Raw genomic sequence first — 27,246 nt, 5'->3', positions numbered from 1 at the left:
TCCTCTTTGATTTCTTCAGTGATCACTTCATTATTAAGTAGTGTATTGTTTAGCCTCCATGTGTTTGTATTTTTTAAAGATCTTTTCCTGTAATTGATATCTAGTCTCATGGCGTTGTGGTCGGAAAAGATACTTGATACAATTTCAGTTTTCTTAAATTTACCAAGGCTTGATTTGTGACCCAAGATATGATCTATCCTGGAGAATGTTCCATGAGCACTTGAGAAAAATGTGTATTCTGTTGTTTTTGGATGGAGTGTCCTATAAATATCAATTAAGTCCATCTTGTTTAATGTATCATTTAAAGCTTATGTTTCCTTATTTATTTTCATTTTGGATGATCTGTCCATGGGTGAAAGTGGGGTGTTAAAGTCCCCTACTATGAATGTGTTACTGTTGACCTCCCCTTTTATGGTTGTTAGTATTTGCCTTATGTATTGAGGTGCTCCTATGTTGGGTGCATAAATATTTACAATTGTTATATCTTCTTCTTGGATCGATCCCTTGATCATTATGTAGTGTCCTTCTTTGTCCCTTTTAATAGTCCTTATTTTAAAGTCTATTTTGTCTGATATGAGAATTGCTACTCCAGCTTTCTTTTGGTTTCCATTTGCATGGAATATCTTTTTCCATCCCCTTACTTTCAGTCTGTATGTGTCTCTAGTTCTGAAGTGGGTCTCTTGTAGACAGCATATATAAGGGTCTTGTTTTTGTATCCATTCAGCCAATCTGTGTCTTTTGGTGGGAGCATTTAGTCCATTTACATTTAAGGTAATTATCGATATGTATGTTCCTATTTCCATTTTATATATTGTTTTGGGTTCGCTACTATAGGTCATTTCCTTCTCTTGTGTTTCGTGTCTAGAGAAGTTCCTTTAGCATTTGTTGTAAAGCTGGTTTGGTGGTGCTGAACTCTCTCAGCTTTTGCTTGTCTGTAAAGGTTTTAATTTCTCCATCAAATGTGAATGAGATCCTTGCTGGGTAGAGTAGTCTTGGTTGCAGGCTTTTCTCCTTCATCACTTTCAGTATGTCCTGCCACTCCCTTCTGGCTTGTAGGGTTTCTGCTGAGAGATCAGCTGTTAACCTTATGGGGATCCCCTTGTGTGTTATTTGTTGTTTTTCCCTTGCTGCTTTTAATATGCTTTCTTTGTATTTAATTTTTGACAGTTTGATTAATATGTGTCTTGGCGTGTTTCTCCTTGTATTTATCCTGTATGGGACCCTCTGTGCTTCCTGGACTTGATTAACTATTTCCTTTCCCATATTAGGGAAGTTTTCAACTATAATCTCTTCAAATATTTTCTCAGTCCCTTTCTTTCTTTCTTCTTCTTCTGGAACCCCTATAATTCGAATGTTGGTGCGTTTCATGTTGTCCCAGAGGTCTCTGAGACTGTCCTCAGTTCTTTTCATTCTTTTTTCTTTATTCTGCTCTGCAGTAGTTATTTCCACTACTTTATCTTCCAGGTCACTTATCCGTTCTTCTGCCTCAGTTATTCTGCTATTGATCCTATCTAGAGTGATTTTAATTTCATTTATTGCATTGTTCATCGTTGCTTGTTTCATCTTTAGTTCTTGTAGGTCCTTGTTAACTGTTTCTTGCATTTTGTCCATTCTACTTCCAAGATTTCGGATCATCCTTACTATCATTATTCTGAATTCTTTTTCAGGTAGATTGCCTATTTCCTCTTCATTTGTTAGGTCTGGTGGGTTTTTATCTTGCTCCTTCATCTGCTGTGTGTTTTTCTGTCTTCTCATTTTGCTTATCTTACTGTGTTTGGGGTCTCCTTTTTGCAGGCTGCAGGTTCGTAGTTCCCGTTGTTTTTGATGTCTGTCTCCAGTGGCTAAGGTTGTTTCAGTGGGTTGTGTAGGCTTCCTGGTGGAGGGGACTAGTGCCTGTGTTGTGCTGGATGAGGCTGGATCTTGTCTCTCTAGTGGGCAGGTTCACGTCTGGTGGTGTGTTTTGGGGTGTCTGTGGCCTTATTATGATTTTAGGCAGCCTCTCTGCTAATGGGTGGGGTTGTGTTCCTGTTTTGCTAGTTGTTTGGCATAGGTTGTCCAGCACTGTGGCTTGCTGGTCGTTGAGTGAAGCTGGGTGCTGGTGTTAAGATGGAGGTCTCTGGGATATTTCCACCGTTTAATATTATGTGGAGCTGGGAGGTCTCTTGTTGACCAGTGTCCTGAAGTTGGCTCTCCTACCTCAGAGGCAGAGCCCTGACTCCTGGCTGGAGCACCAAGAGCCTTTCATCCACACAGCTCAGAATAAAAGGGAGAAAAAGTAGGGAGAATTAGTAGAAGTATGAGTAAAGAAAGAAGGAAAGGAGGAAAGGAAGGAAGGAAGAAAGAAGCAAAGAAGGAAAGAAAGGAGGGAGGGAGGGAGGAAGGAAGGAAGGAGGGAAAGAAAGAAAAAAGACAGAAAGAAAGATGATACAGTAAAAATAAAATAAAGTATAATATAGTTATTGAATTAAAAAATATTTAGAAAAAAAAAAAAAGGGACGGATAGAACCTTAGGACAAATGTTGGAAGCAAAGCTATACAGAGAAAATCTTACACAGAAGCATACACATACACCTTCACAAAAAGAGGTAAAGGGGGAAAAATCATAAATCCTGCTCCCTGAGACCACCTCCTCAATTTGGGGTGATTCGTTGTCTAAAGGAGGGAAGGAAGGAAGGAAAGAAAGAAAGAACGAAGGTAAAGTATAATAAAGTTATTACAATTAAACTTAATCATTAAGAAAAAGAATTTTTAAAAAAAAGTCATGGACGGATAGAGCCCTAGGACAAATGGTGGAAGCAAGAGTATACAGACAGGATCTCACACAGAAGCATACACGTACACATTCACAAAAAGAGGAAAAGGGAAAAAAATCATAGATCTCGCTCCTAAATTCCACCTCTTCAATTTGGGATCATTCCTTGTCTATTCAGGTATTCCACAGATGCAGGGTATATCAAGTTGATTGTGGAGCTTTAATCCGCTGCTTCTGTGGCTGCTGGGAGAGATTTCCCTTTCTCTTCTTTGTTCTCACAGCTCACAGGAGCTCAGCTTTGGATTTGGCCCTGCCTCTGCGTGTAGGTCGCTGGAGGGCGTCTGTTTTTTCGCTCAGACAGGACGGGGTTAAAGGAGCCGCTGATTCCGATCCTGCATTTTAAATTCATGTTGTGAAGTTGAATTGTACTGGTTTTTTAAATCGTATTTGTATTTAAGGTGCAGATTTGTTTTGACTTTGTGGTATCCTAAGAACTATAATAGTTTTATATTTGTACATTTAGTGAACAAAAAGGTTCTTTCAGCATTTTTTTTCTTTAAAGGCACCTTGCTGCCCACCGAGGAGAATTTTGGGGAGGCAGATTACACCGGGGAACAAAATCCCTGGTGTCATCAAACTTGGGGATAATAACTGTCGTGAACAACAGACAACCTGAATTGACATGTGAGAATGTGCTAGGTTTCTATTTTAGAAGGCTTATTTTAATTTTTAATATTGTGGACGACTACACAGTATCATCTTCTTTTTTTTTTTTTTTTTTTTGCGGTGCGCGGGCCTCTCACTGCTGTGGCCTCTCCCGTTGCGGAGCACAGGCTCCGGCGCGCAGGCTCAGGGGCCGAGCCGCTCCGCAGCATGTGGGATCTTCCCGGACCGGAACACGAACCAGTGTCCCCTGCATCGGCAGGTGGACTCTCAGCCACTGCGCCACCAGGGAAGCCCTCATCTTCTTTTAATAGTCACACTATATGATATTCAGTAGGTGTCTCTGGACAATTCCAGGTGTCTGTCATTTACATCGTAGTCTTTCTGGGTCTCATGGAAACAACTGACTGATAAATTTATGAGATTGGATGGTTTGTGAATTGATGCCTGCAGGGACACCTTGGACCCCTCCCAGGGACTCTGGATCTTGTCATCATTTGGCCAAGTTTGCTCATGAGTCTCTTCCATGATGAGGACAAACATGGATAGATTTTCCTAGTTTGATCGTTTTTCGAGTGACCAAGAAGAGATACCTTGCAGAGGGTGTAACATATCTTCCAGGGGAGGATGTTTAGCTTTGGAATTCACTTTGCAGAAATCCTCTTTGAGGAGGTTCCAGGAATGGGGCTTGTTACAGCTGTCATTGTTGGAATTCCACAGTGTTCCTTTACTCCCCTTAGGAGATGCTTGATAACCCCAGTACCTATTTTCTACTTCTGGAACACACACATCCTGTGAACGTGACCGCTGGCGGTGGGAAGAAAAGCCCCAGTGATGCGGACAATCAGAGTCTAGTGTTTTAAACAGTGATACATATTCCAGTTGGAGGTAGTAGGCACACTAGAAGGATGGGCATGGGGATTTTTATGGAAACCCTCGACTGTTTTGTTTTAATTGTTCAAATTTTAAAAAGGGATTCCGAGCCACGTGCATCGCCCATGGTTTTATTAGTGCGTCCATTCATTTACGTATTCAGCGCCTGCTACATGTGGGACGCTGTTCTGGGTGCTGGGAATGTGGTGAAGAGGAAGACCTCTCTGAGGAGTGACCCGTCTGCTGCGCTCTGACAGACAGGGGGCTGTTTTGCTAGCGTGCCAGTGCAGCGGGACATGGTGACGTGTTTTGGTCCATAGCCATCCAGTGATCACATCAGGATAACTACCAGATACTGTGGGCGGGCAGGAACATGAAATGTGGTCCCTGCTCAAGAAGGAGCTCAGGTTTCCGGGACGGAAGGTCTGGGGCTAAATCCCGATGCTGCCCCCGAGCCTGTGAGACCATGGGGGCAATCTTTCACATCTCTAACCAGGAGAAAGTAGAATCCCTCACAGGTGGGGCTGCAAGGATCCAACCAGACAAGATGATACAAGGCAAGCACCCTGCACTTGCCTGGCACCGTGCGGGGGTGATGAGCATGCCTGACTCAGAACTGGCTGAAAAAACTTGAGACGTCATTTTGGGGACAAAACCCATCTACAAAAGAGCTGGCCCTGGCGAGCCTTGCTGAGCTGTGCAGCGCTGACTGTGTGCCAGAGGCGTTAGAAACTTCCGGAGTGGGTGAGCCTGCAAGAAAGACAGGATCTTTAGCTGAAGGGAGATAGTTTTTTTATTGATGGAAAGAAATGGAAAGTGAAGGTGGTAAAGGCAAAAAACAAACAAACAAAAAGAACAGTGTGAGGACAGGAGCTTCTTTTGGCCAGGTACCTGCAAAAATGTTCCCTTCTTCTTGGTGGCCTGATAGCATTGTGTTCATGTGAGTAATGTGAACCTGAGCTTAAGGTACGTGTTTGAAGAGCTTGTCAGTGCTCAGAGTTGACTATAGTTTAATGAGTGACAGGACTGAGAAGTCAGAGGACTGCCCCTGAGTTCTGGAGGCGATTTAGTTCTTAGACATTTTGGCTTCAGTGTAGGTGGGTTTAGGTGAGTATCAGAGCATATGTCAGGGATGGCAAATGGATTTATATTGTGTCTACACTGATCGATGGGCAGTGACTGCACAGGTGTGGTGTTGAGGAGGCTTCTGAAGTTAGATTTGGACATAAAAATGCAGTGAAGACCCTGCGTTGATACGTTTTAGGCTCAGGCTACGTTTTAGGCTCAGGCTCCATATGGAAACTATAGCACAAATGTCATGGATCTGTTGTGTCTGGTTAAGAACTTTTCTGTGGACCTGGCAACATAAAGACATTCATTTATTCAGTCAACAACTAGTTATCAAATTTCCACTCGGGACACAGCACTGTATTTTAGATTCTCAGCCCTCTGGTTTCTTAATTAGTTAATAAATTATTTCAGGATGCTGGTGCTATGCTGTTTGGTTAACCAGTGGGGTTTTTAGCCTCTGCCTCAGAAGTATTTAAAAACATTTTATGATCAAAGTCAGATTTCTTGTGGCCATAAATGCCACATGGAATTTTTTTTCACTTATTTCCTATTTCATTTAGCATACAAACTATGATTTAATTTTCCCAAGCACCTTATGAAGTCATCGTTAATAATCTGACTTTAGAGATAGGAAAACTCTCAGAGAAGTTAAGCCAGAGCTGGAATTTGATCTGAGTGCAGCATTAGACACATTTCCGGCCCGTGTACCTGGGTGTTCTCTCCATTACTGGTCTTCAGAATTGCAAACTTTTGTGTCTTAGCTCTGCATTGGTGGGAGAACTTTTAGAAATCATTTCAGGGTCAAGAGGTGAAGGCCGAATAACATTTCTGAAGCATTTTTTGGACATGAATTCTAATTTTTTTTTTAGAGACCTTGTGGCATACGAAATATCAATCACTGAATTTTAAAGGTAAACTGGGGAATATAAAAGAGGAATGGGATCAAAACTGACAAAAGTGGAGCAGAGACTGACGTGGTAGGAGACCATCCATGGGGACAGGAGAGGGACACACTTCAAAGACGGGGTGAGGATCCCAGGGAGGCCAGCTTGGTGCCTGCGCTCCAATCTGAGCATAGTCAGGGTCCTTAGTCCCCGGCCCTGTGACCCCCTGATCCTCAAACTCCTGGTTGATTCTCCAAGGTCTCCAACCCTAGTATAAAAGGAACTTTCCTACTGGCTTTTCTTTTCTCTTTGCCACCCTCCTTTTTGTGCAAGGTTTTGGGAGTTTTGGGAGAAGCTACACCACTCAATATTACGAATTTAACTTTTTTCCCCCCAAGTAGAAAAGTTTTGGTCATCATGCTCATTTAAAGAAATTCAAACCATACTGAACTGTGTAAAGTAGACAGCAACTCTGCTGTCATTTTCAAGCCTCAAAGTTTATTTTTGAAATTGTTTTCCCAGGGAATTCTGAAGGCCTGACTGTATGTGAGACATTTCCTTTGAAATCTTAAAAGTTTGGTCCGTTTCCTTTTTTTTTTTTTCCCCTACAGAATGGATGGATGGATAGATGGGGGAAAGAAATAGGAAGAAAATAAAGCTTAGTTTAGGTAACGCTGCCTCTTTCTGTCATGTTTGGGAATACGTTGAAAAATCAGTACACATTTTGCTGGTGTTGTATGTTCCACACTCTGATTTTTCACTTTTATGTAGTTGAGGGTCTAATGTGGATATTCCAGCACAAAATTCATGCCTTCCCACTAGTCCTACAAGCAAGTCCTTTAGGAGTGAACGTTTTGTCCACTCTTCAGAGGTGTCTTATGTATCATCATTCCCTCTGAACGAGATAGTCACCATACCCCACACAGGGGAAATTATTTTTTGGTTTGTGGCTCACTTCTTATTTCCTGGAATCAAGCTCAGGACTACACCAGGCCTCATCAGCTCCCCATCCCTGCTTTAGATGCTCTCTTAAATGACTTGTATGATCAAATAGAATTATTCATTCCAAGCAAACGTCCATACGAGTCCCTGCCCCATGCCAGGTGCTGTGCTGGGTGCTTGGGCCTGGCCGGTGGGGACTGCTGTCCCCAGGAAGAAGGACAAAGCATGGTGGGAAGGTTTCTCATTGTCTGGCTGCATGTCATGCATTCCCTGGTGGCGCAGTGGTTGAGAGTCCGCCTGCCGATGCAGGGGACACGGGTTCGTGCCCCGGTCCGCGAAGATCCCACATGCCGTGGGAGCCGTGAGGGCCTCTGGAATGGCTGGTGAATATGCTTTCAGGGCTGGAGGTGCCACTGGGAATTAGAGTGGTGAGGTGGGAGGTGTGGCCTGGCGTTGTGACTAATCTCCAGACTCAGCTGATAACATGTGATGGCCCAGGGAGGAAATGTTTCTATCTGGCGTATGTTCATAGTTCTTACAAGTGCTAAGCTCTTTGTCCTCATGCACAAACACACTCATTGATCTCGCTAACTAAAGCAATTATCATCATTTAGCAGTCTTTCCCAAAAGCACTGTTTCCACTCCAAAACACCTCTTTTATTTGCCAAGTGCCACAATGTTAGCATCCTGGCAATTGGTCAGCGTTTACTGCCAAATTATGTAAGTCCTCCGTTGGGCTTAGTCCCCGATTGAACAATTGTGCCTGTGGAGTGCATTAGGATGGTGCCGTGGCCTGGTGGCTGAAGACAGAGAACAGCTGTCCTTAAATCCATTCATTAGTTCAGTGTTTACACTGTGATTGGGAAGGAAACCCACATTGGCTTATGACACCAGTGCCCAGCTGAGAAATGTCATTCTGTGAAAATACTGGATTGAGGTTTGTTGTCAAGGAAATGTAAATTGTGGACATTTCATGAAATTCATATATGTGGATTAATTTGCAAACAGGGAGCTAAGAATGTAATAAACCAAGGTGGCCTTACTCAAAGATTGAAATGTAATTAGTGTTGACTGTAGTAGCAGCAACTAATGAAAAGGACTATAAAACCCTAGAGAAGAATTTTATTAATAAATATTAGGAGAAATAGTTTCACAGAAAAGTCAGCGTCAGTGTAAGAGATTATGGGTGAGTAAAATGACCTCATTTAGTAAATATCATTTAAAAAAAAATATCACAGTGAATAAATTTGTACAGAAGCTCTTCTGTTAAAAATGATATTTGTGGGCTTCCCTGGTGGTGCAGTGGTTGGGAGTCCGCCTGCCGATGCAGGGGACACGGGTTCGTGCCCCGGTCCGGGAAGATCCCACGTGCCACGGAGCGGCTGGGCCCGTGAGCCATGGCCGCTGAGCCGGCGCATCCGGAGCCTGTGCTCCGTAACGGGAGAGGCCACAACAGTGAGAGGCCCACGTACCGCACAAAAAAAGGTATTTGCTATAAATTTTAATGTGTACGGACTCTGCTAGAGATGCAGAATAAAACATGCCAGTGCTGCTTGCAGACGAGGGATCGAGACACACCCGGACATTGTGGTCTTGAAGGCCTTTATATGTTGTTTCGTCTAAGGCACGTTTGCTGTTCTTGTTCTAGGATTTAAGTGTTTTATAAATATTATTAGTCTCGTCCAACTAGAGAAACTAGGCATCTCCTTTTCAAAAATCCCACTCAGAAGACAGTAAAGGAATAAAAATTAAATCTCCAAAGACAAAGAACGGCAGTGGAGACTTAGTGGAGGAGAGCGCTGAAGCAGATGTAGTGGTAATTAGCCGGGTGAGAGATGCTTCAACCTGAGGTGCTTGCAGTATACAAATGAGGTGATTTTCCTGCAGAGCTGCTAAGCAGCTCAGAAGTGGGAAGGCATCAGTTACTGTGGAAGTCAGGGTGAGGGGCCAACGTCTAGGGAATTATTTAGGTGCCTTGAGAACTGGAGCAGTTAGACCTCCAGCGTCTCCTCTGTGCCCTGGATATCTGGACACCTACCTGCCCCTGTCCCCTCCCCACCCCAGCAGCAGACTGGAGTTCTCTTCTCTGGGGAAACTGAACTGGAATGATGTTGGAAGCGGGTGTGGGTGACTGAAAACAGGGACTGAATTTGAGTTGCGACCTCCCTTCTCCTCCCCTGCCCTGTCCCGTAGACCAGCAGCCAGCCCCACCGCAGCCTCAGTAGTGGATTGGAAGATTCTTTTCTTGGGAAGTCAAACAGCTCTAGAGAAGAATACTCCCAGACACTGAAATGTGCGGGTCCCTCAGTGGAAAGCTTGGCACTCTTCGCCCCATATAACTTGAAGCCTACCAGCTAATAACTCCTTTCCATATATGCGGAGCCTCCAATCTGCTTTTACTACTTCCCTCTTAAATAGGATCAGGCAGCCAAAGGTCCAAGTCATATTAGAAGGCTTTCAACATGAAAGACAGGGACCCAAACAAACCAGCAAAGAGAAACCTTGCGGAAGATGGAGATGTTACGGACAGCAGAGAAATTGCATTTTTCTGAAAAAAAAGTTATAGTATAATATCCTCAGAGAAGCTGTTTTCATGTCCAAAATAGAACTTAAGAAGAAAAACAATTAGAGAAGAATAAAGGAAAAGTGGAAATTAAAAATTAAATACATCCTCAAATTTTTAAAATTCAAGTATCTCTCAAAAATTAGAACAAAAACGATGGAGTTGAGGAGTAGATGAGAAGAGAAACATGAAAAATTGAAATTCAGTCTAGAAGATTCAACATTACTAATACGTTAGGTGCAAACACCAAGAACAAAATAAAATGGTTTTCTAAACATTATCACAGAAGTAATACAAGGACATTTCATGGAACTAAATTTTCACTAAATTTCCTTCAAATTTTCAAATTGAAGGACTATATTAAGTGCTCATGTTTTATAAAAGTGGCCAGTTTAATAAAATCGTCACTGGGAAATGTCATCGTGAAATTTCAGAACACCAGGGACAAGGAAAAGGTCCTAAAAACTTCCAGAGAAAAATAAACAGGGCGTACACAGAGGACAGGATATCATAATAGCACCAGAATTCTTAATAGCATCCCTGGAAGTTAGAAGATAACAGAGTAATACTTTAAATTCTGAGGGAAAGTTAATTCTAACCTGGATGCTAAATACAGCTAGACTATCATTCAAAAGTAAGCGTAGAATGAAGACATTTTTCAAAATACAAGGACTCAAAATTTTTCTCCCTTGGACCTTTTCTTTAAAAGTTATTGGACCCGTGTTCCCTCAGACCAATTGGGTAAATTAAGAAAGAGGAAGACACCAAACTTGGGGAAACAATATAGCACAAAGGGAAGAGAGCAACCAGACCCTAATATAGGGCTGGAGGGTGGAAGTTTGCAAGGGAGGTCACCACGGGAAAAGACCACCAGATTACCTGATATTTTGATCATCTGGAAATTAATACTGGCAAGCGTCTAACAGATGTCATATAGCTGATGAAGAGATTTAAGGGTAGGTATATAGAAAGCAAGACAAGCTAAAAATAGCAGTTACTGCCTCTAGAAAAGTTAAAGTTACGGAAGAGAGGACAGATGGCCAGAGTCTACGATCTAGCACTTCAGTGAACAGTATTTATATATTCACAATAATGTAAACACAGCTGGCTCTTGATTTTATTCTTGGGAAGCTAGCAGAATGAGAAATTCATATGTATGCGTGTGTCATCTACCACAGGTAAAAACGATAAATCGCAGCTAGGCATATCACTCAGCAACATGGAGGTAAGTACTAGAAGAAACAGCTGCAATTTGCAGTTGGTTTCCTCTGAGGCATGTGATCAGGATTGGGGATGGGAAGCTGGAGAGTACAGGTTTTCATCTTACCTTGTTTTATTCTGATTAAAAGTTAAATTGTTTTAAAATGTTAGTGTAACGCTGATGCAAGTGAAAGTAGACATTATGAAATCAATCACTGGAATCCGTGAGATGATGAATATTGCAGATGACTGTATCTTTCCGAGTTGTTCCTATCTGTAAAATGGGAGGTGATGATATCTAACATGATTTACATTTAAAAGAATAATCACCGAGCAAACTGATAGCACCAAGCTAGTGGTAGGAGATGAATGTATCCAGGAAGGCCCAAGACAAATTAGAAAGACAAAATAAGTGAGGATGTGCTATAACTGAACTAAATAATTGGTAAGGGCATATTAATGGATGTATTTTGAATGCCGTCCCTTAGAACACAAACTACATCCAGCACCCATTAAACATGGACAAAAATTATCTGTATATTTGCCCACAACAAAAACCTCAATACATTGAAAAAGAAAGAAATAACAGTGACTTCATTTCTTTCTTTCTCTCTCTTTTTCTTGGCCGCACCAGGCAGCTTGCGGGATCTTAGTTCCCTGACCAGGGATTGAACCCATGCCCTCAGCAGTGAAAGTGCGGAGTCCTAACCACTGGACCGCCAGGGAATTCCTGTGACTTCATTTTCTGACCATAATACAATGCAAATAGAAATTAACAACATACAGAAATAAAGACCCTCCAAGCCAAAACAGGATAGCAAACATACCGGATATGCAAAAACTTCCTCGAAAACAAATCTTGAGTCAAAGAAATCAAAACCACAAATTGAAACTATCTAGAAAATAATAATAGAAACATTTCTGTGGTGGAAACTACTGGCTGCCTTCCCAATGTCCATTCTCTTCTCTCTTTTTACCAACAGAACATTGATTTTGAGAGTGTCAATGACCAGCTCAAAAAAACCCGTTATTTCCCAACCCTTTCTTGTAGGTGAGGGTGGCCATAAGATTAAGTTCTCACCAATAAGATGCAAGGGATTATTAGTGGGTGGGGCTTCCAAGAAAGCTCCTTAAAAAGAAGGTTGCCCCATCTGGTATATGTGATGCTGGATCAGCTATCTTGTAATCTTAAGGTGTCTATTACATGCTAAAAGTAGATGAGTAGAAAGATAAAAGAGGTGTTCCTCAAAACTATCCTGGCATCCATTCCAGCTCTGGACTTCCTATCTCTGGGGGAAAAATATCCTAACTCTTAAATTGCTATTTTGGGTCTGTTGGTTAGGAACCAACGCAATTCCTAACTGACAGTCACATATCACAATTTATGGACTGTAATAAAAGAATGAAAATAAACAAATGAAGCATGCAAGAAATTGGAAACGTGACATGGATGGACCTACAGACTGTCATACCAAGTGAAGTAAGTCAGAAAGAGAAAAACAAATATAGTATATTAACGCATATATGTGGAATCTAGAAAAAGGTATGGATGAAACGGTTTGCGAGGCAGAAATAGAGACACAGATGTAGAAAAAAACGTATGGACACCAAGGGGGAAAGTGCTTGTAGGGGGTGGTGGGATGAACTGGGAGATTGGGATTGACATATATACACTAATATGTATAAAATAGATAACTAATAAGAAACTGCTGTATAAAAATTTTCTTTTAAATTCAAAAATTCAAAAAAAAGAAATTGGAAACAATAAAGGGAAGCAGAAGGAAATAATAATGATCAAACTAGACCTCAATAAATTAGAAAATTTAAAAAAATGATAAATCTAAGAGCTAGTTCTTTAGGGGAACAACAATCTAAAAACATATGTAGACATATTTTACCTGCATAAGCAAGAAGTAGGTGAAGAAAGCACAGATAAAACTAGATAATGAGAAATAGAAATAGAGGAGATGAAATGATGTGTACGTTGCAAAATTCTGTGCAAATAAATCTGAAAATGTGGATCAAATAGATGATTTTCTTGGAAAATATGCCACCAGATTGACTCCAGAATAGAAGGGAAACTCAGGAAGTCTGCTAAGAGTGAAAGAAATGAGACAGCTGTTTTCTGTGACCAGTTGTTTCTGTTCTTCCTGCATCTCTGTGGCTATTGGAGTTTTTCAGAGTGACAGAAGTGAATTTCTGCTGAGAGAACCTCAGAGTGTGGGGTGGCCTGGACAGCCTGCTTGGTGATATGTATGCAGTCTCTGACAGGGTGGCCACACACCAGAACGGGTGAAGGCAGTGATTCTTGGTATTAGGACCCATCACAAAATAAACAGCCCCGAGTCTTCAGGTTCTTCATAAAAAATTTTCAGGTCCTTATGTTACTTGAACTGTTTTTTTTTTTTATGATTTTTTTTTCAATTTTTAAAAAAAATTATTTATTTTTGTCTGTGTTGAGTCTTAGTTGCTGCGCGGCTTTCTCTAGTTGTGGTGAGCGTGGGCTACTGTTTGTTGCGGTGCACGTGCTTCTCACTGCGGTGGCTTCTTTTGTTGCAGAGCACGGGCTCTAGGCGCGCGGGCTTCAGTAGTTGTGGCGGGTGGGCTCAGTAGTTGTGGCTCGCGGTCTCTAGAGCACAGGCCCAGTAGTTGTGGTGCACTGGCTTAGTTACTCCACGGCATGTGGGATCTTCCCTGACCAGGGATCGAACCCGTGTCCCCTGCCTTGGCAGGTGGATTCTTAACCACTGCGCCACCAGGGAAGTCCCAACTTGAACTTTTTGGTTAAAAAAAAAAAGAAAACTATTTTTAATCACTTACTCTCATTGTCAGTCCCACAAACAATTGCTTCCTTAAAGTAAAAATGTTTTAAACACCGTAGCCAAATAAATAATGATAAAGATTTCAAAGCAGGGTTGTGCATAAAGAAGCTTGAAAGGGTTTTGACAAGAAAATTAACAGTTTAGAAAAAAAGAAAAATGGTGAGCATCAGAACGCCTTAGCTCTTAATTATTTTCTTGGAAAAGTACCTTGTTCTCAAATGCTGGTATACTGGAACATCCTACTGGTTAAAAATAAATAGCATAAAGGGTGAGGAAATGAACTAAGGAGAAAACATGGCAACCAGCACAGCCCGTCAGCTAGAAACAGAATAATTAAGCTCTACCAAAGGCATCAGGTCATTTGGCCAGTCATCTACCCTAAGGCCAGGGTTCAAGCTCAGTGTTGACAAGCACCACGGTCACGTGGGCTCACAGGCATCCAGAAAGGCCTGTTTGGACGAGCATTTGGTTCTGAAGTGTCCTTGCTCTTTAAAGTGTTTGGTTTTCCCTGAACTTTGAAGTCTTCCCTCATAATCTTTATTTAAACAGATATAATTTTAACTTAATGTCCTCTTTTTACTCCAATTTTCCCTGGTAGTGAACAACAGTGAGCCATGGAGCTGTATTTCGGTGAATACCAACATGTGCAGCAGGAATATGGTGTGCATCTGAGACTCACAAGTGATGAAACCAAAAAATCAAGGCATTCCCAGCCCGCTAAGGCGGGCTCCTACGGTGTCAGTATTCGGGTCCAGGGGATCGATGGCCACCCCTACATAGTCCTCAATAACACAGAGCGGTGTCTGGCAGGCACGTCTTTTTCTGAAAATGGGCCATCATTTCCGTCTCCAGTGACGAGTAACCTGCCTCTCCATTCCAGCAATGGATCTGTGCTCGAGGAGAACAGTGCAGAAGACCTGCAGCTGCCCGAAAACCCATATGCCCCACCCGGCCCAGTAAGAAACCTGAAACAGCCCTCTCTCTTTGAGGGCAAGAATGGAGTTCTAGATCACAAAGGGGAAGCGATGAAGCCATCCCCCGTGCTGAACTTTCAGAGGCATCCAGAGCTTTTACAGCCCTATGATCCTGAAAAGAATGAGTTGAACTTACAAAATCACCAGCCTCCTGCGAGTAATTGGCTAAAAGCTTTCGCAGAAGAAGGGACCAACAATAAGAAGGCTTGGACTTGCTCGTCCAAACCTAGCCATTCCCAGCCGACCAGACCTCCCTCGGAAGACCCGGCCAGATCCAGCGTGACGGCCATTCGACTGTGCAGCTCCGTGGTCATTGATGACCCCAAGAAGCAGACCTCGGTGTGCGTGAATGTTCAGAGCTGCAGCAAGGAGGGGCTGGCAGAGGAGGCCCTTGCCCCTAGCGGGAGGCCCCTACCCACCCACAGCGCGCACACCCACCCGGAAGCCAAGAAAACCAGGCCCGACGTGCTTCCGTTCCGGCGCCAGGACTCAGCCGGGCCCGTGCTGGATGGAGCCCGGTCCCGGAGGTCATCCTCATCGTCCACAACTCCCACTTCGGCCAACTCTTTGTACAGATTTTTACTCGATGACCAAGAATGTGCCATCCATGCCGACAATGTGAATCGTCATGAGAACAGAAGGTATATCCCCTTCTTGCCCGGAACTGGACGGGATATTGATACGGGGTCGATTCCTGGCGTGGATCAGTTAATTGAAAAATTTGACCAAAAACCTGGGCTGCAGAGAAGAGGCAGGTCTGGGAAGCGAAACAGGATCAACCCAGAAGACAGGAAAAGGTCCCGAAGCGTGGATAGTGCATTTCCTTTCGGTGTCCAAGGGAACTCGGAGTACCTGACCGAATTCAGCAGAAACCTGGGCAAGTCCAGCGAACACCTGCTGCGGCCGTCGCAGGTGTGCCCGCAGAGGGCACAGGCGCAGGAGCACGGGGGGAGGCAGGGCGGAGGGCGCGCCTTCGCCAGGCTGCCGGGAGCCCAGCCCAGGCCGCCCCTGCAGAACAAAGATGGGAAAGTTCCAGAAAACAAAGGTGGTCAGGAAAGTCCGACTGGGCGCACATCCTCCCTCCCGGCACAGACTAAGAAGGGGGAGGAAATCAAAACAGCCACCGCTACGTTGATGTTACAGAATCGGGCGCTAGCAACTTCCCCGGACTCAGGTACCAAGAGGATTTCTGTGAAGACATTTACTTCCACCTCAAATACTCAGGTAATACTGGTGGGAGTCTTTTTGTTCCTTCTAAGTGGTGTATCAATACATCCTGGCTGGAGGAATACATATCTTCCATCCTGAGTCAGTAATTGCACCACCTTGAATCAGTAATATTTTTTAGAGTTTTCCCCCTAGCAGTACATTATGACCTGCTGCTAATCGCTTGGTTTTCTAAGTAAATTCAAGTACCACTAGATTCCTGTTGTGTTCTTGTTTGTAAAGTAACTTGTCAAACACTATAGAGAGGCTCGATTTTTCTTTTCGTGTATGTGTAAAATCTGAAAGTATGCAGAATTTGTTTCCAAAACAAGAGGCTCCGTACTTAGGTTTATTTAGATGTATTAATTTTCCTCATGACATTGAGTGACTGGATTAATTTCTGTCCTGAGAAATTAGGTTAATCCTAATTTAGGTTTATCCTGAAGTGATGGAATTTATTTATGTGGTCCAGTTAGTGTTTTGGTAGTAACAGTAAAAAATAATGGTAATGATAAAAATGATACTAAGGTTGGTAAGTGCCAGGCACTCTTTGTTATGTATTATAGGATCGCACCAACCCTATGAAGGTAGGTACTATTAACTTCTATTTACAGGCGAGAAAATTGAGGTGAGAAAAAGTTAAGTAACTTGCCCAAGGTTACAGAGCCACTAAGTGGTGGAACCAGTTGTAATGAGCATCCTTACCCGAGGAATCCTTTCTGGGAAGCAGGAATGTGTTTGGAAGCTTCTGCTGCGGGGTTTTGCCGCCTTCTTGGAAGCAGCATCCTGTGATCTAATAACAAACATTGTGTTCCAGGCCACACCGGATCTGTTAAAAGGCCAGCAAGAACTCACTCAGCAAACCAATGAGGAGACGGCCAAGCAGATACTTTACAATTACCTCAAAGAAGGGTTAGTGATTTTCCTTCAAGGAACAAAGTATTGTCCTTCCTGGTGGGCGTCTTAATTTTCTTTTCTGAGACCTTGTGTTTTACCCTCCCTTCCTGCCCTGTGTGAGCCATTTCGGGGTGCAGACTCCATGGCTGGAGTTGTCATAACAGCATTTAAGTCTTGGGTGGAGGAGGGTGAAGAGCAGGGGAAGGAAGTGTGGGGAAGAACATCCTACTTTAAAAGTTAAAAATGAATATGTTTTAAAAAGGATTGTTTACTGTTTCAGAAACAAATTCAAAGATAGGAGGAGTGTCTCCTATTCAGTTTTAAACTGAGTGTTGTCGCCTTGAGTTTGTATGCACACAGGGGTAGTCAGTCGTCCCTTATTAGAAGTTACAAATAAAAACACCTCCTCCCCTCCCCAGAGTTGACGTTGGCCAGGAGCCCCTGCTTCCATTATTTTTAAAGCATGTATGAGTCATTTAAAAGCAGTGCTTTCCACTTACTTATCTGGGGGGATGAGTTTGAATAATCTGGTTTTCAGTCCTTACTTAGATACCAACTGAGCTGGAATTCTAGGCCAGGAATTTGAAGTTTCTGTTTCAGTTCTCTCATCAGATATGATTAAAAAGAAGAAAAGCTTTATAGTCTGACATGACTGAAAGTCACTTGGCAAATAGTGATTGGTATCAGAACACTTCACAGTTTTATATTGTGCCTTACAATTTTCTGTCAGTAATATAGAGCTGACAGAATCATTCAAAATATAAGATAGGGGCTCTTCTGAAAAAAGAAAAAGTAAAGAGATTCTTCTAGCTAAGAACTTTTATTAGTGTCTTTCTGTGAAGGGTTTTACCATGAGAAGATTAAGGTAGGAGAACTTCTAACATTTAAAATTCTTTCTCTACATCCTTTTATTTTTTTGGCCCATGATTTATTAAGAGACTGGTGGGACAGACTTTAGTGGGAGGCACCTTTTTAAGGAAACTTACTTAAAAATTTTTTCCCCTGCGCTTCCTGGTGGTGCCAGTGGTTAAGAATCCTCCTGCCAATGCAGGGGACACAGGTTCGAGTCCTGGTCCGGGAAGATCCCACATGCTGTGGAGCAACTAAGCCCGTGCACCACAACTACTGAGCCTGCGCTCTAGAGCCCGTGAGCCACAACTACTGAGCCCATGTGCCATAACTACTGAAGCCCGTGTGCCTAAGAGCCCGTGCTTCGCAACAAGAGAAGCCACCACAATGAGAAGCCGGCGCTCCAAAACGAAGAGGAGCCCCCACTCACTGCAGCTAGAGAAAGCCCGTGCGTAGCAACAAAGATCCAACGCAGCCAAAAATAAATAAATAAATAAAATAAATTTAAAAAAAAAAGAAAGAAAATAAGGGGAGAGATCCCCCTCCGTTTAAAACAGTTTTTTTCCCCTAAGTGCCAGGTATGTGTGATGGAAGGTAGTCCTTAATAGAACTTTATCTGACCATTACCTATGAAAGTCTAGACAAAGGGCAGCTGTGTTAACAACCTTGGCTTGGGGGATTATTTTTTTAAACAAAGGCGAAAACAAGTTAAGATCACGGTGGATCATTCCTAGCGTGACACACGTACAGGAGAGATTCCTTGTTGGAGTGAATATATGTCATTTGAATCAGGCAAGCAACAAATTACTAAATTTTTATTGGATGTTATCTCCAAGCTTATTTAGAATGTGCTTGTGTCTCTTTCACATGTTTGGAAATGGGAACCCCTCTCCCAAATTGGGTGGTAACATTGAACAATTTGTCTGGAGAAAAATACACCATCTATCCTGCTCTCCTCACACTGGTTGTGTCTGCAGCCTTAATTAATTCACGCCTCTTGTGATTTATCTTCTTAAAGGGCTTGCTGTTTGTGTGTCGTGGCACATAAAATAGTCTGAGGCCAACGGTTGTACCCTCATTGTGTTTTTTTCCAGAAGCACCGATAATGATGATGCTACGAAGAGGAAGGTCAACCTGGTCTTTGAGAAAATCCAGACTTTGAAGTCTCGAGCAGCAGGGAGCACACAAGGAAATAATCAAGTAAGGCGAAGCTTTGTATTTTGGAGAGGGCATTTCACATGGAACCTGGCAAACAAATCGCTTTCTTCAGTCTGTACTTTCGGTTACAGTAGTTAGTGGGAAGTCTCCTGAGTAGTAAGCAGTACCGAAGATGGAACAGCATGTTTTAAATATTGCTAATTTGCCCCCGGCCTTTTTTCTGGAAAGTTTTTTGCGGTACGCGGGCCTCTCACTACTGTGGCCTCTCCCGCTGCGGAGCCCAGGCTCTGGACACGCAGGCCCAGCGGCCATGGCCCACGGGCGCAGCCGCCCTGCGGCATGTGGGATTCCCCCGGACCGGGGCACGAACCCGCGTCCCCTGCATCGGCAGGCGGACTCTCAACCACTGCGCCACCAGGGAAGCCCTTCTTTATTATTACTTTTTTTTTAGAAAGTTTTTAAGAAATTTTATTTTAAAAAAATCTATAAAATATAACAGGATGAAACAATAGGTGGTAAAAATTTAGAAAGGGAAAAGAAGAATAGGACGAATGAAATGAAGCATGGGATGGAGAACCCTAGTGCTATCGTAGGCAGGTTTGAAAAGTATGAACGGGCTTGGACCCAAGTTCTCAAACTTCAGAGAATAAGAAATAAGAGAATCAAACTAGAGAATACGGAAGAGAGACTGGTGGTGGGCTGACCAGCATGGGCCGAAGGGAAAGGAAGGAGTAGAGTGGGGCTAAATTCTTTTAAAAAAACCTGCCTGTTTAATTTATTGTACTGAATTTTAGTTAGGACTTGGAGATTTTTTTTTAAAGGAGGACTCATCCCCTATGTGATGAACGTGTACTATATGGTAGACATACCTTATGCCATGAAAGGAAGCAGCATGTAAGAGGGACGACTAAAATCTTGTCCCTCAATTCTATGCCACCTTGAATGCCGCATTTCTTGCTTGGGCATCTTTCCTTTTCCTTTCTGGGGGGAATTCTGCACTGGAAGGAAAGAAGGTACCCAGAGGCAGGTAACAGGGAGTTGGTCTATTGCTTCTTTTTTAACTTTGGAAACGTATGAATAAAGGATATTTATAGGCATCAACTACCCTTTTTTCTCTACTGTTTCATATTCCCCTTGCACTCAGTTAACCCATGACTGCTGCTTTGGCATCAAATAAAAACATTTTTCAATTTATCCGTAGAAATAAAATTTAAAATATATAAACATATTTTATTAGATACCTTTATAGAGATGTATTTTATTATATATTGTGTATTGATATTATAAATATATAAAATATTTTTATGTATGCACACACACAGTTCCCACTGGGGAACCTTTAAGTTATACACCTTGCTTATAGGCAGGTTTCAGGAACTCTACACAGTTTTTTAAATTGGGTTAGGATTTTTTTTGCTAAATCTATTAAATCCAAATCATTACCATTACTGTTGCTTTGCATTAACCTGCATATTCTCCTGCAGAATGCATCCTTTGGTCTTGATGTTAAGATTGTCATTGTGGTTCCAGACTAGGGTATCCAGCCTAAACTGGGGAAGTTGGGGTAGCCCTTCTGGAGTCGATAACACTAATGATGTCTCAAAAGATCATAGAATTCTCCCAGAGAGGGGAAGCAGGGAGTTCTAGGTAGAGGGAACAGAACAAAAAACATAAAATATGAAGAGGTGTGTGCTTCCCGTGTTTAGGGGACTACAGGTAATTTAGTGTAGCTGGAGAAGAGAGCTAGGATATGGGGACCACGCACCAGGTAGGCAGGACCTTGTAGATCATGTCAATTTTCATTTCAGGCCCAAGGTGATAGGCTTCCCCTTATGGACTTTAAACAGCAATGAGTAGTGTCGTATTTATAAAAATTCATTTCTTTGTAGTTTTTGGAGAGAGGTAAGATTAGAGGACGGGGGGACCAGTTAAGCAGCAGCTGCTTCTTAATCAAGCCACAGATAATGAGACGATGAACTTAGGTTCTTAGACTTGTGGCTGTGATCACAGTGCCGTGACTGCTTAATTGCCCACATTTTCCCACTCCCCTTCTCTCTCACTTTATGAATCTGATTGTTTGCTGGCAAAGGTTTTGGAGTTTTATATTTTGGTGTCAGTTAAGTGATTTCGTGCAAGAGAACCCTCTCCCTTAATGGGCTAAGACCACATTGGAAAGCCACGAAGCAGGCAGTTTTTGTTTGGGAAAGAACCATCTACAATTTCCCTCCTTGGGTTAGATTTACATTTCTAAGATAGATTGTTCTCATTTGGCCTAAGAAAATTGGAAGTGCTGTGTTTCTGTTGACTGTTGGTTTCTGGTCTGCTTCATAGGAGTAGATGAGGAAGTACCTCATTGTAAGTCCATGCATGACTCACACCTGGATTCAGGTGCATGAGAGCCAAGACACTGCCTTTTCTGGTTTTGATTTCTGCTTTTACCTTTTCCCCTCCCTTTTAGTTGGAGTTTTCCAACCACTTTGCTGTAGGATTTTAGCCGAATCCTTTTGAGAGTGTCATCTTGTTAATGTTCATGCAAGAAAAAAAAAAAGCATCTTGAACACTTAACTTAGGATATTTTTGCAATTAATCGTAGGCTTCTAATTCTTCATCTGAAGTCAAAGATCTCTTGGAACAGAAAAACAAGTTGACCACAGAAGTGGCTGAACTTCAGAGACAGCTTCAACTAGAAGTCAAGGTATCTGATTTTTCTTTATGCTATTTTATTCTGTTCCGTCTTGATTGATAAAGAATATTTTAAGTACCTTGGGTTGCCCAAGTGAAGTGAAAACAAATTTTTTTCCCAAAAGAAACATTCTTCCCATCGCTGAGCAAATTCCTGTATATTTAGTTCCTGCTGCCCAAAGAACTTCTTTTTTAAGTAACCAAAGGACGTAGAGAATGTTGGCTTTGACAGAGTAATAGAAATGCTGTTGGATTCAGACAGGCAAATTGGAAACTAAATGTATATAAAACATCTGGACTAAGTAATAGAAAGAGCAGAATGTGATTTAGCTGTGTTTGTGTTTCTCTTTTAGAAGTATTACAATTCATTAAGTGTTTAGTATTCTTTCTAGTTGCGAACTCCCATGTCTTTATTACATAGTTCCATCAAGTTGTTTAATAATCTAAGTGCAGAGACATGGAGTCCATCAGAGATTAGAAGGAGGCTTCAGTGGGATGACATTAATGTACGGTGGAGGTACTTTAACATCACATATTCTTATTAGAATCAGCAGAACATCAAAGAAGAGAGAGACAGAGTGAAAGCAAACTTAGAAGCACTCCAAAGTCAACATGAAAGCAAGGTAGAAGAGAATGCCGAGCTGCAGCGGCGGCTGGAGGGAAGTGAAGGGGAGCTCCGGAGACACCTGGAGGAGTAAGTTCTGGCCCAGAGCCTGTGCCCTTCCTGGTTTCCTGCACCAATGGAGCCAGACACTTTTTGAAAAAATAAATAATTAATTAATTAATTTTTGGCTGGATCGGGTCTTCATTGCTGCGCGCGGGCTTTCTCTAGTTGCGGTGAGCGGGGGCTACTCTTTGTTGCGGTGCGTGGGCTTCTCATTGCGGTGGCTTCTCTTGTTGTGGAGCACGGGCTCTAGGTGCGTGGGCTTTAGTAGTTGTGGCTCGCGGGCTCTAGGTGCGTGGGCTTTAGTAGTTGTGGCTCGCAGGCTCTAGAGCTCAGGCTCAGTAGTTATGGTGCACGGGCTTATTTGCTCCAAGGCATGTGTGATCTTGCTGGACCAGGGCTCAAACCCGTGTCCCCTGCATTGGCAGGTGGATTCTTAACCACTGCGCCACCACGGAAGCCCAAGCCAGATCCTTTTTGTCCGTTTAATTCTGCCCAACCTTCCAGATCTTATAGGGCTGCTGACCCTTCCTTTTCTCCCTCTTATTCTTATAAAATTATAAAACTGGTGACGTGTAGCCTGCTAAGCAGACTGAATTTAATAATTTAAAATTTCTTTGTGTAACCTCAAAGGGTATTTGTAAAGTTTCAGCCCTTAGAGTAGATCTCAGAGCAGCCAAGTGAGAAGCAAGGAATGCTGAGTGGCGATATCTAAGGAAGATCTCAAACAGCCTGGGCCCAGTCTCTAAAAAGCGTGTGTCACATGACCTCCACAGTCTCCCACGTTCTGAATTTCGTCCTGGATGGTGCCGACCAATTTTTAATTTTTTTTTGCGGTACGCGGGCCTCTCACTGTTGTGGCCTCTCCCGTTGCGGAGCACAGGCTCCGGGCGCGCAGGCTCAGCGGCCAAGGCTCACGGGCCCAGCCGCTCCGCAGCATGCAGGATCCTCCCGGACCGGGGCACGAACCCGCGTCCCCTGCATCGGCAGGTGAACTCCCAACCACTGCGCCACCAGGGAAGCCCAGTGCTGACCAATTTTGTGACCAGTGCTTATGTACTTCTTTCGGGTCTTCAGAGAAGGAAAGACAAGCCCAAGATGGCCCCGCCATCATGTTGTGTTAAAATCTGTGACAAGAGGATTTGAAACAAAGGTGTGAAAATGGATGGTGCCGTGAAGCCCACTGGCCATGACAGAAGCCTTACGTGAGAGGTTAAGCAGGAGTGAAATCTAGAGGGAAATTCAAGAAAAACAGGACATTATATCATAAAAGCATTTGATTACCTTTGCCATTTTGATGGTGTAGTGTTTGCTTTTGAAACATTCTTAGAGGTTAATTTCAGAAAAGAGGTTGGTAAGAAAAAAGTCAAAATTTAGAGTGAAGATTTTACAAAATAAAAGGTAGAATAGTTGTGAGTTCCATTTAGAGCAGAGGTTGGCAAACTTTTTCTGTCAGATAGTAAATGCTTTAGGGTTTATGGGCCATATGGTCTTTGCTGGAACTGTTCAATTCTACCATTGTATTGTGCAAACGACCATAAACAATACATAAATGAATGAGCATGGCTGTGTTCCAGTAAAACTTTATTTACAAAAGCAGGCAGTGGGCCAGATTGGCTCATGGGCCATAATTTGCTAACTCGCCTGGTCTAGAGTACTGGGGATGGGGTGGAGTAGGCTGGTAGGGAGTGGGGTGGCTTTAATGAAAACATTTATTATAAAAGTTGTGCTCTTTTTCCTGATTCCTTATCTTCTACGTCCAAATTCTAGTACCCCGTGATCTCCTTTTGGGGAGGAAATGTCACTGTATAACTTTTCCCATTACATTGGTTTGAGTTCTCACTTGTCTTCTTGTTGGGCAAATTAGACTGTAGACGTGAGTTCTTACCAGTGCCTTTCTGGTTTGTGATTTTCTGTTCAGTGCAGAACAGAAAATGGGAGGCTCCTTGGGGATTTAGGTGACTCTGCTTGATAATCTGAAGCTCTGAAAGCAGACTGGATGAAAATAAGCAGAGGCCAGGAGAAACTCTCTCATGGGCTTCTTTCCTGCCAGGCTGTTCCAGGTGAAGATGGAACGAGAACAGCACCAGACTGAGATCAGGGATCTCCAGGACCAGCTCTCAGAAATGCATGATGAATTGGACAGTGCTAAACAATCCGAGGACAGGGAGAAAGGGGCTCTGATTGAGGTAAGCGGGGCTGGGGTCAGGTGACAAGAGAGGCCCCGTCTGCCTGGACAGTATGGGATGGGTGGGGGAACTGGGAGCCATACTCTGTTGTGTGTTTGTTCTACCTGTCCCTATGTTCCCTTCTGTGAGAGCATCATATGCAGTAGTTTGTCTTAGGAGAATTTTCAGCCGTACAGAAAGATAGAATAATGTGTTAACTGCCGTAGAGCCCCAATCCAAATCCAACAGTTATCAACATGTGGCCGTATTTACTCCATTTTTTTCTTCTCTCCATCCGTTCATTTTTCTTTTTTTTCATTCATCTATCTATTCATCTTTTTTTTAAGTTAATTTTCATTGGAGTATCGTTGCTTTATATCTATTCATCTTTGCTGAACCATTTCAAAGTAATTTATAGATAAAACCACGTCTCACCCCTAAACTTTTCAGCATGCATTTGAATAATTAGGGAATTTTCTTATAACCACAATACTATTACCACATCTGCAAAGTTAATTCCTATGTTGTATTTTTTTTTTTTTTTTTTTTTTTTTTTTTTTTGCGTACATGGGCCTCTCACTGTTTGTGGCCTCTCCCGTTGTGGAGCACAAGCTCCGGACGCACAGGCTCAGCGGCCATGGCTCACGGGCCCAGCCGCTCCACGGCATGTGGGATCTTCCCGGACCGAGGTCCGAACCCGTGTCCCCTGTATCGACAGGCGGACTCTCAACCACTGCGCCACCAGGGAAGCCCCCTATGTTGTATTATATACAATATATGGTCTTTCTTCATCATTTGCCAGCTGTCCCTCAAGAGTATTTGCTAGTTGTTGTTTTTCCCCCAAGCCAGAATCCAGTCAGGAATCCCACATTGCTTTCATTATTCTCTCTCTCAGAGTTCACTTTTCTTAGTATAGCCTCTGTTGTCCCTGCATCCCCTACTCCTTGCTCTTTTTCTCCCATCCCACTTCTGTTTTTTTTTTCTTTTTTTTTTGCGGTACGCGGGCCTCTCACTGCGGTGGCCTCTCCCGTTGCGGAGCAGAGGGTCCGGACGCGCAGGCTCAGCAGCCATGGCTCACAGGGCCAGCCGCTCCGCGGCATGTGGGATCTTCCCGGACCAGGGCACGAACCCGTGTCCCCTGCATCGGCAGGCGGACTCTCTCAACCACTGCACCCCCAGGGAAGCCCTTTTTTCCTACATTTTTATTTGTTTCCCTATACATTGACAGATTTCATCTATAATGTAGGAACAAATATAGTGTGTCTACAGTTTTGATACCTGCTTTTAAAAGTTAATACGTCAGAAATATTTTTCTTTATGATACTTTATAGTCTTCATATGTCATTTTTAAGAAGATACCCCACAATATGCTTAACCATCCTCCAATATTTGTTTCTTTTTTTTTTTAATTATGAGAAAATATGTTGAATTTTTTATACGTATCCTTTTACTTCTTTAGAAAAATTTCCTAAGGAGAGAAATGTCACTGAACAGGTTATGACTTTTGATAAAAATGTAGCTTCAGGGCTTCCCTGGTGGTGCAGTGGTTGAGAGTCCGCCTGCCGATGCGGGGGACACGGGTTCGTGCCCCGGTCCGGGAGGATCCCACATGCCGCGGAGCGGCTGGGCCCGTGAGCCATGGCTGCTGAGCCTGTGCGTCCGGAGCCTGTGCTCCGCAACGGGAGAGGTCACAACAGTGAGAGGCCCACGTACCGCAAAAAAAAAAAAAAAAAAAAAAGGTAACTTCAGAAACATTTAAATAGAAGGTAAGACTTTGCCATAGTCTATGATTCCTTGTGTGGACACCTCACTGATTCTAAAGGGAAAGATATTATCTTAACTATCAGGAAGTCTCTTAAGTTGCTGAATTTTCCTAGTAACTAAAACCTAAAATTGTTAGTTGTCCTTTCCTCAGGTATTTTCTATCCTTTTAGATCTCTGTTTTAGTGCATTTGAGCTTGCTCTGATTTGCTATTTCTTTTTCATTGAAGAGCATATCATCTTTGCTTCTTCCCACATTTCATGCCTAGCATAGTGCCAGGCAACAGAGCAAATGAATAAATAAATTTCAATATTTAAATTAATTTTAGGGACTTCCCTGGTGGTCCAGAGGTTAAGACTCTGTGCTTCCAATGCAAGGGGCACAGGTTCGATCCCTAGTCGGGGAACTAAGATCCCACATGCTGTGCTGTGTGGCCAAAGGAGAAAAGAAAAAAAAAAGATAAATTATTTTAAAAATGCCACCACTAAAAAAAAAAAGGGAATAATTCTGAAATGAACTGTAGCTTCTTTGCCTCTTTGAACACAGTATAGTGAGCATATATTAACTGAACATAACTAGCTTTTTGACTTATAGTGGTAACTGGGATATGAGCTTCAGCTTTGGTGATGTGTTTTCAGGCAGAGGCTAATAATGAGAGACTCAGGAAAGGGAAACAGCGTACATCTTTTCTTGAAAATGTTCCTGGTGTTGCTGGTTTTCTGGTTATTTGCCTCTTTCCTGTAATGGAAGCTATATCATCTATTGCTGCCTTTCGGCAAGAAAAGTTAGGACACAATTAGCTTCTCTATGCCAAAGTGGGTTTCTCCCCCTCTGGAAAATTGTCCTCACTCTTTTTATCAGTTTCCTTTGACGTGTCAGCAACATTTAAAAAACGATCTATGGATTCTATATCCCTAATAAAATAAACCCCATCTCCTCGTCACTTTCAGTTTATTCTTCATATCTTAATAAAAAGTGGCCTGGAGGAATCTGATAACCGATTATAGTTGGAGCCAAGTTCTCCATGGCACTTGGCTTAGAACAGACTCTTAAACACAATGAACGTTAAACACTTCTGCTTTTTAATGTTTGCAAAAGCTTGAAGGCCCTAAATTT

The 27,246-nt window shown here is 42.7% G+C and overlaps 1 protein-coding gene across 3 annotated transcripts in view; it reads left to right on the top strand.

The window, feature by feature from the left end:
* The window catches only part of CGNL1 (cingulin like 1), a 161,453-nt gene that overhangs the window by 47,731 nt on the left and 86,476 nt on the right, over positions 1-27,246 (top strand). For all 3 annotated transcript variants that reach the window (XM_032624033.1, XM_032624031.1, XM_032624032.1), the window contains exons 2-7: positions 14,369-15,968; positions 16,768-16,862; positions 18,791-18,896; positions 21,448-21,549; positions 22,082-22,230; positions 24,254-24,389. In XM_032624033.1, the coding sequence (XP_032479924.1) occupies positions 14,385-15,968; positions 16,768-16,862; positions 18,791-18,896; positions 21,448-21,549; positions 22,082-22,230; positions 24,254-24,389 (2,172 nt within the window). In that variant the 5' untranslated portion in view covers positions 14,369-14,384. The remainder of the gene's footprint in view (positions 1-14,368; positions 15,969-16,767; positions 16,863-18,790; positions 18,897-21,447; positions 21,550-22,081; positions 22,231-24,253; positions 24,390-27,246) is intronic.

The sequence above is a fragment of the Phocoena sinus genome, chromosome 2 (assembly GCF_008692025.1).
Source record: "Phocoena sinus isolate mPhoSin1 chromosome 2, mPhoSin1.pri, whole genome shotgun sequence".
NCBI classification, from domain to species: Eukaryota; Metazoa; Chordata; class Mammalia; order Artiodactyla; family Phocoenidae; genus Phocoena; species Phocoena sinus.
This window is presented reverse-complemented; position numbering and strand designations above follow the sequence as displayed.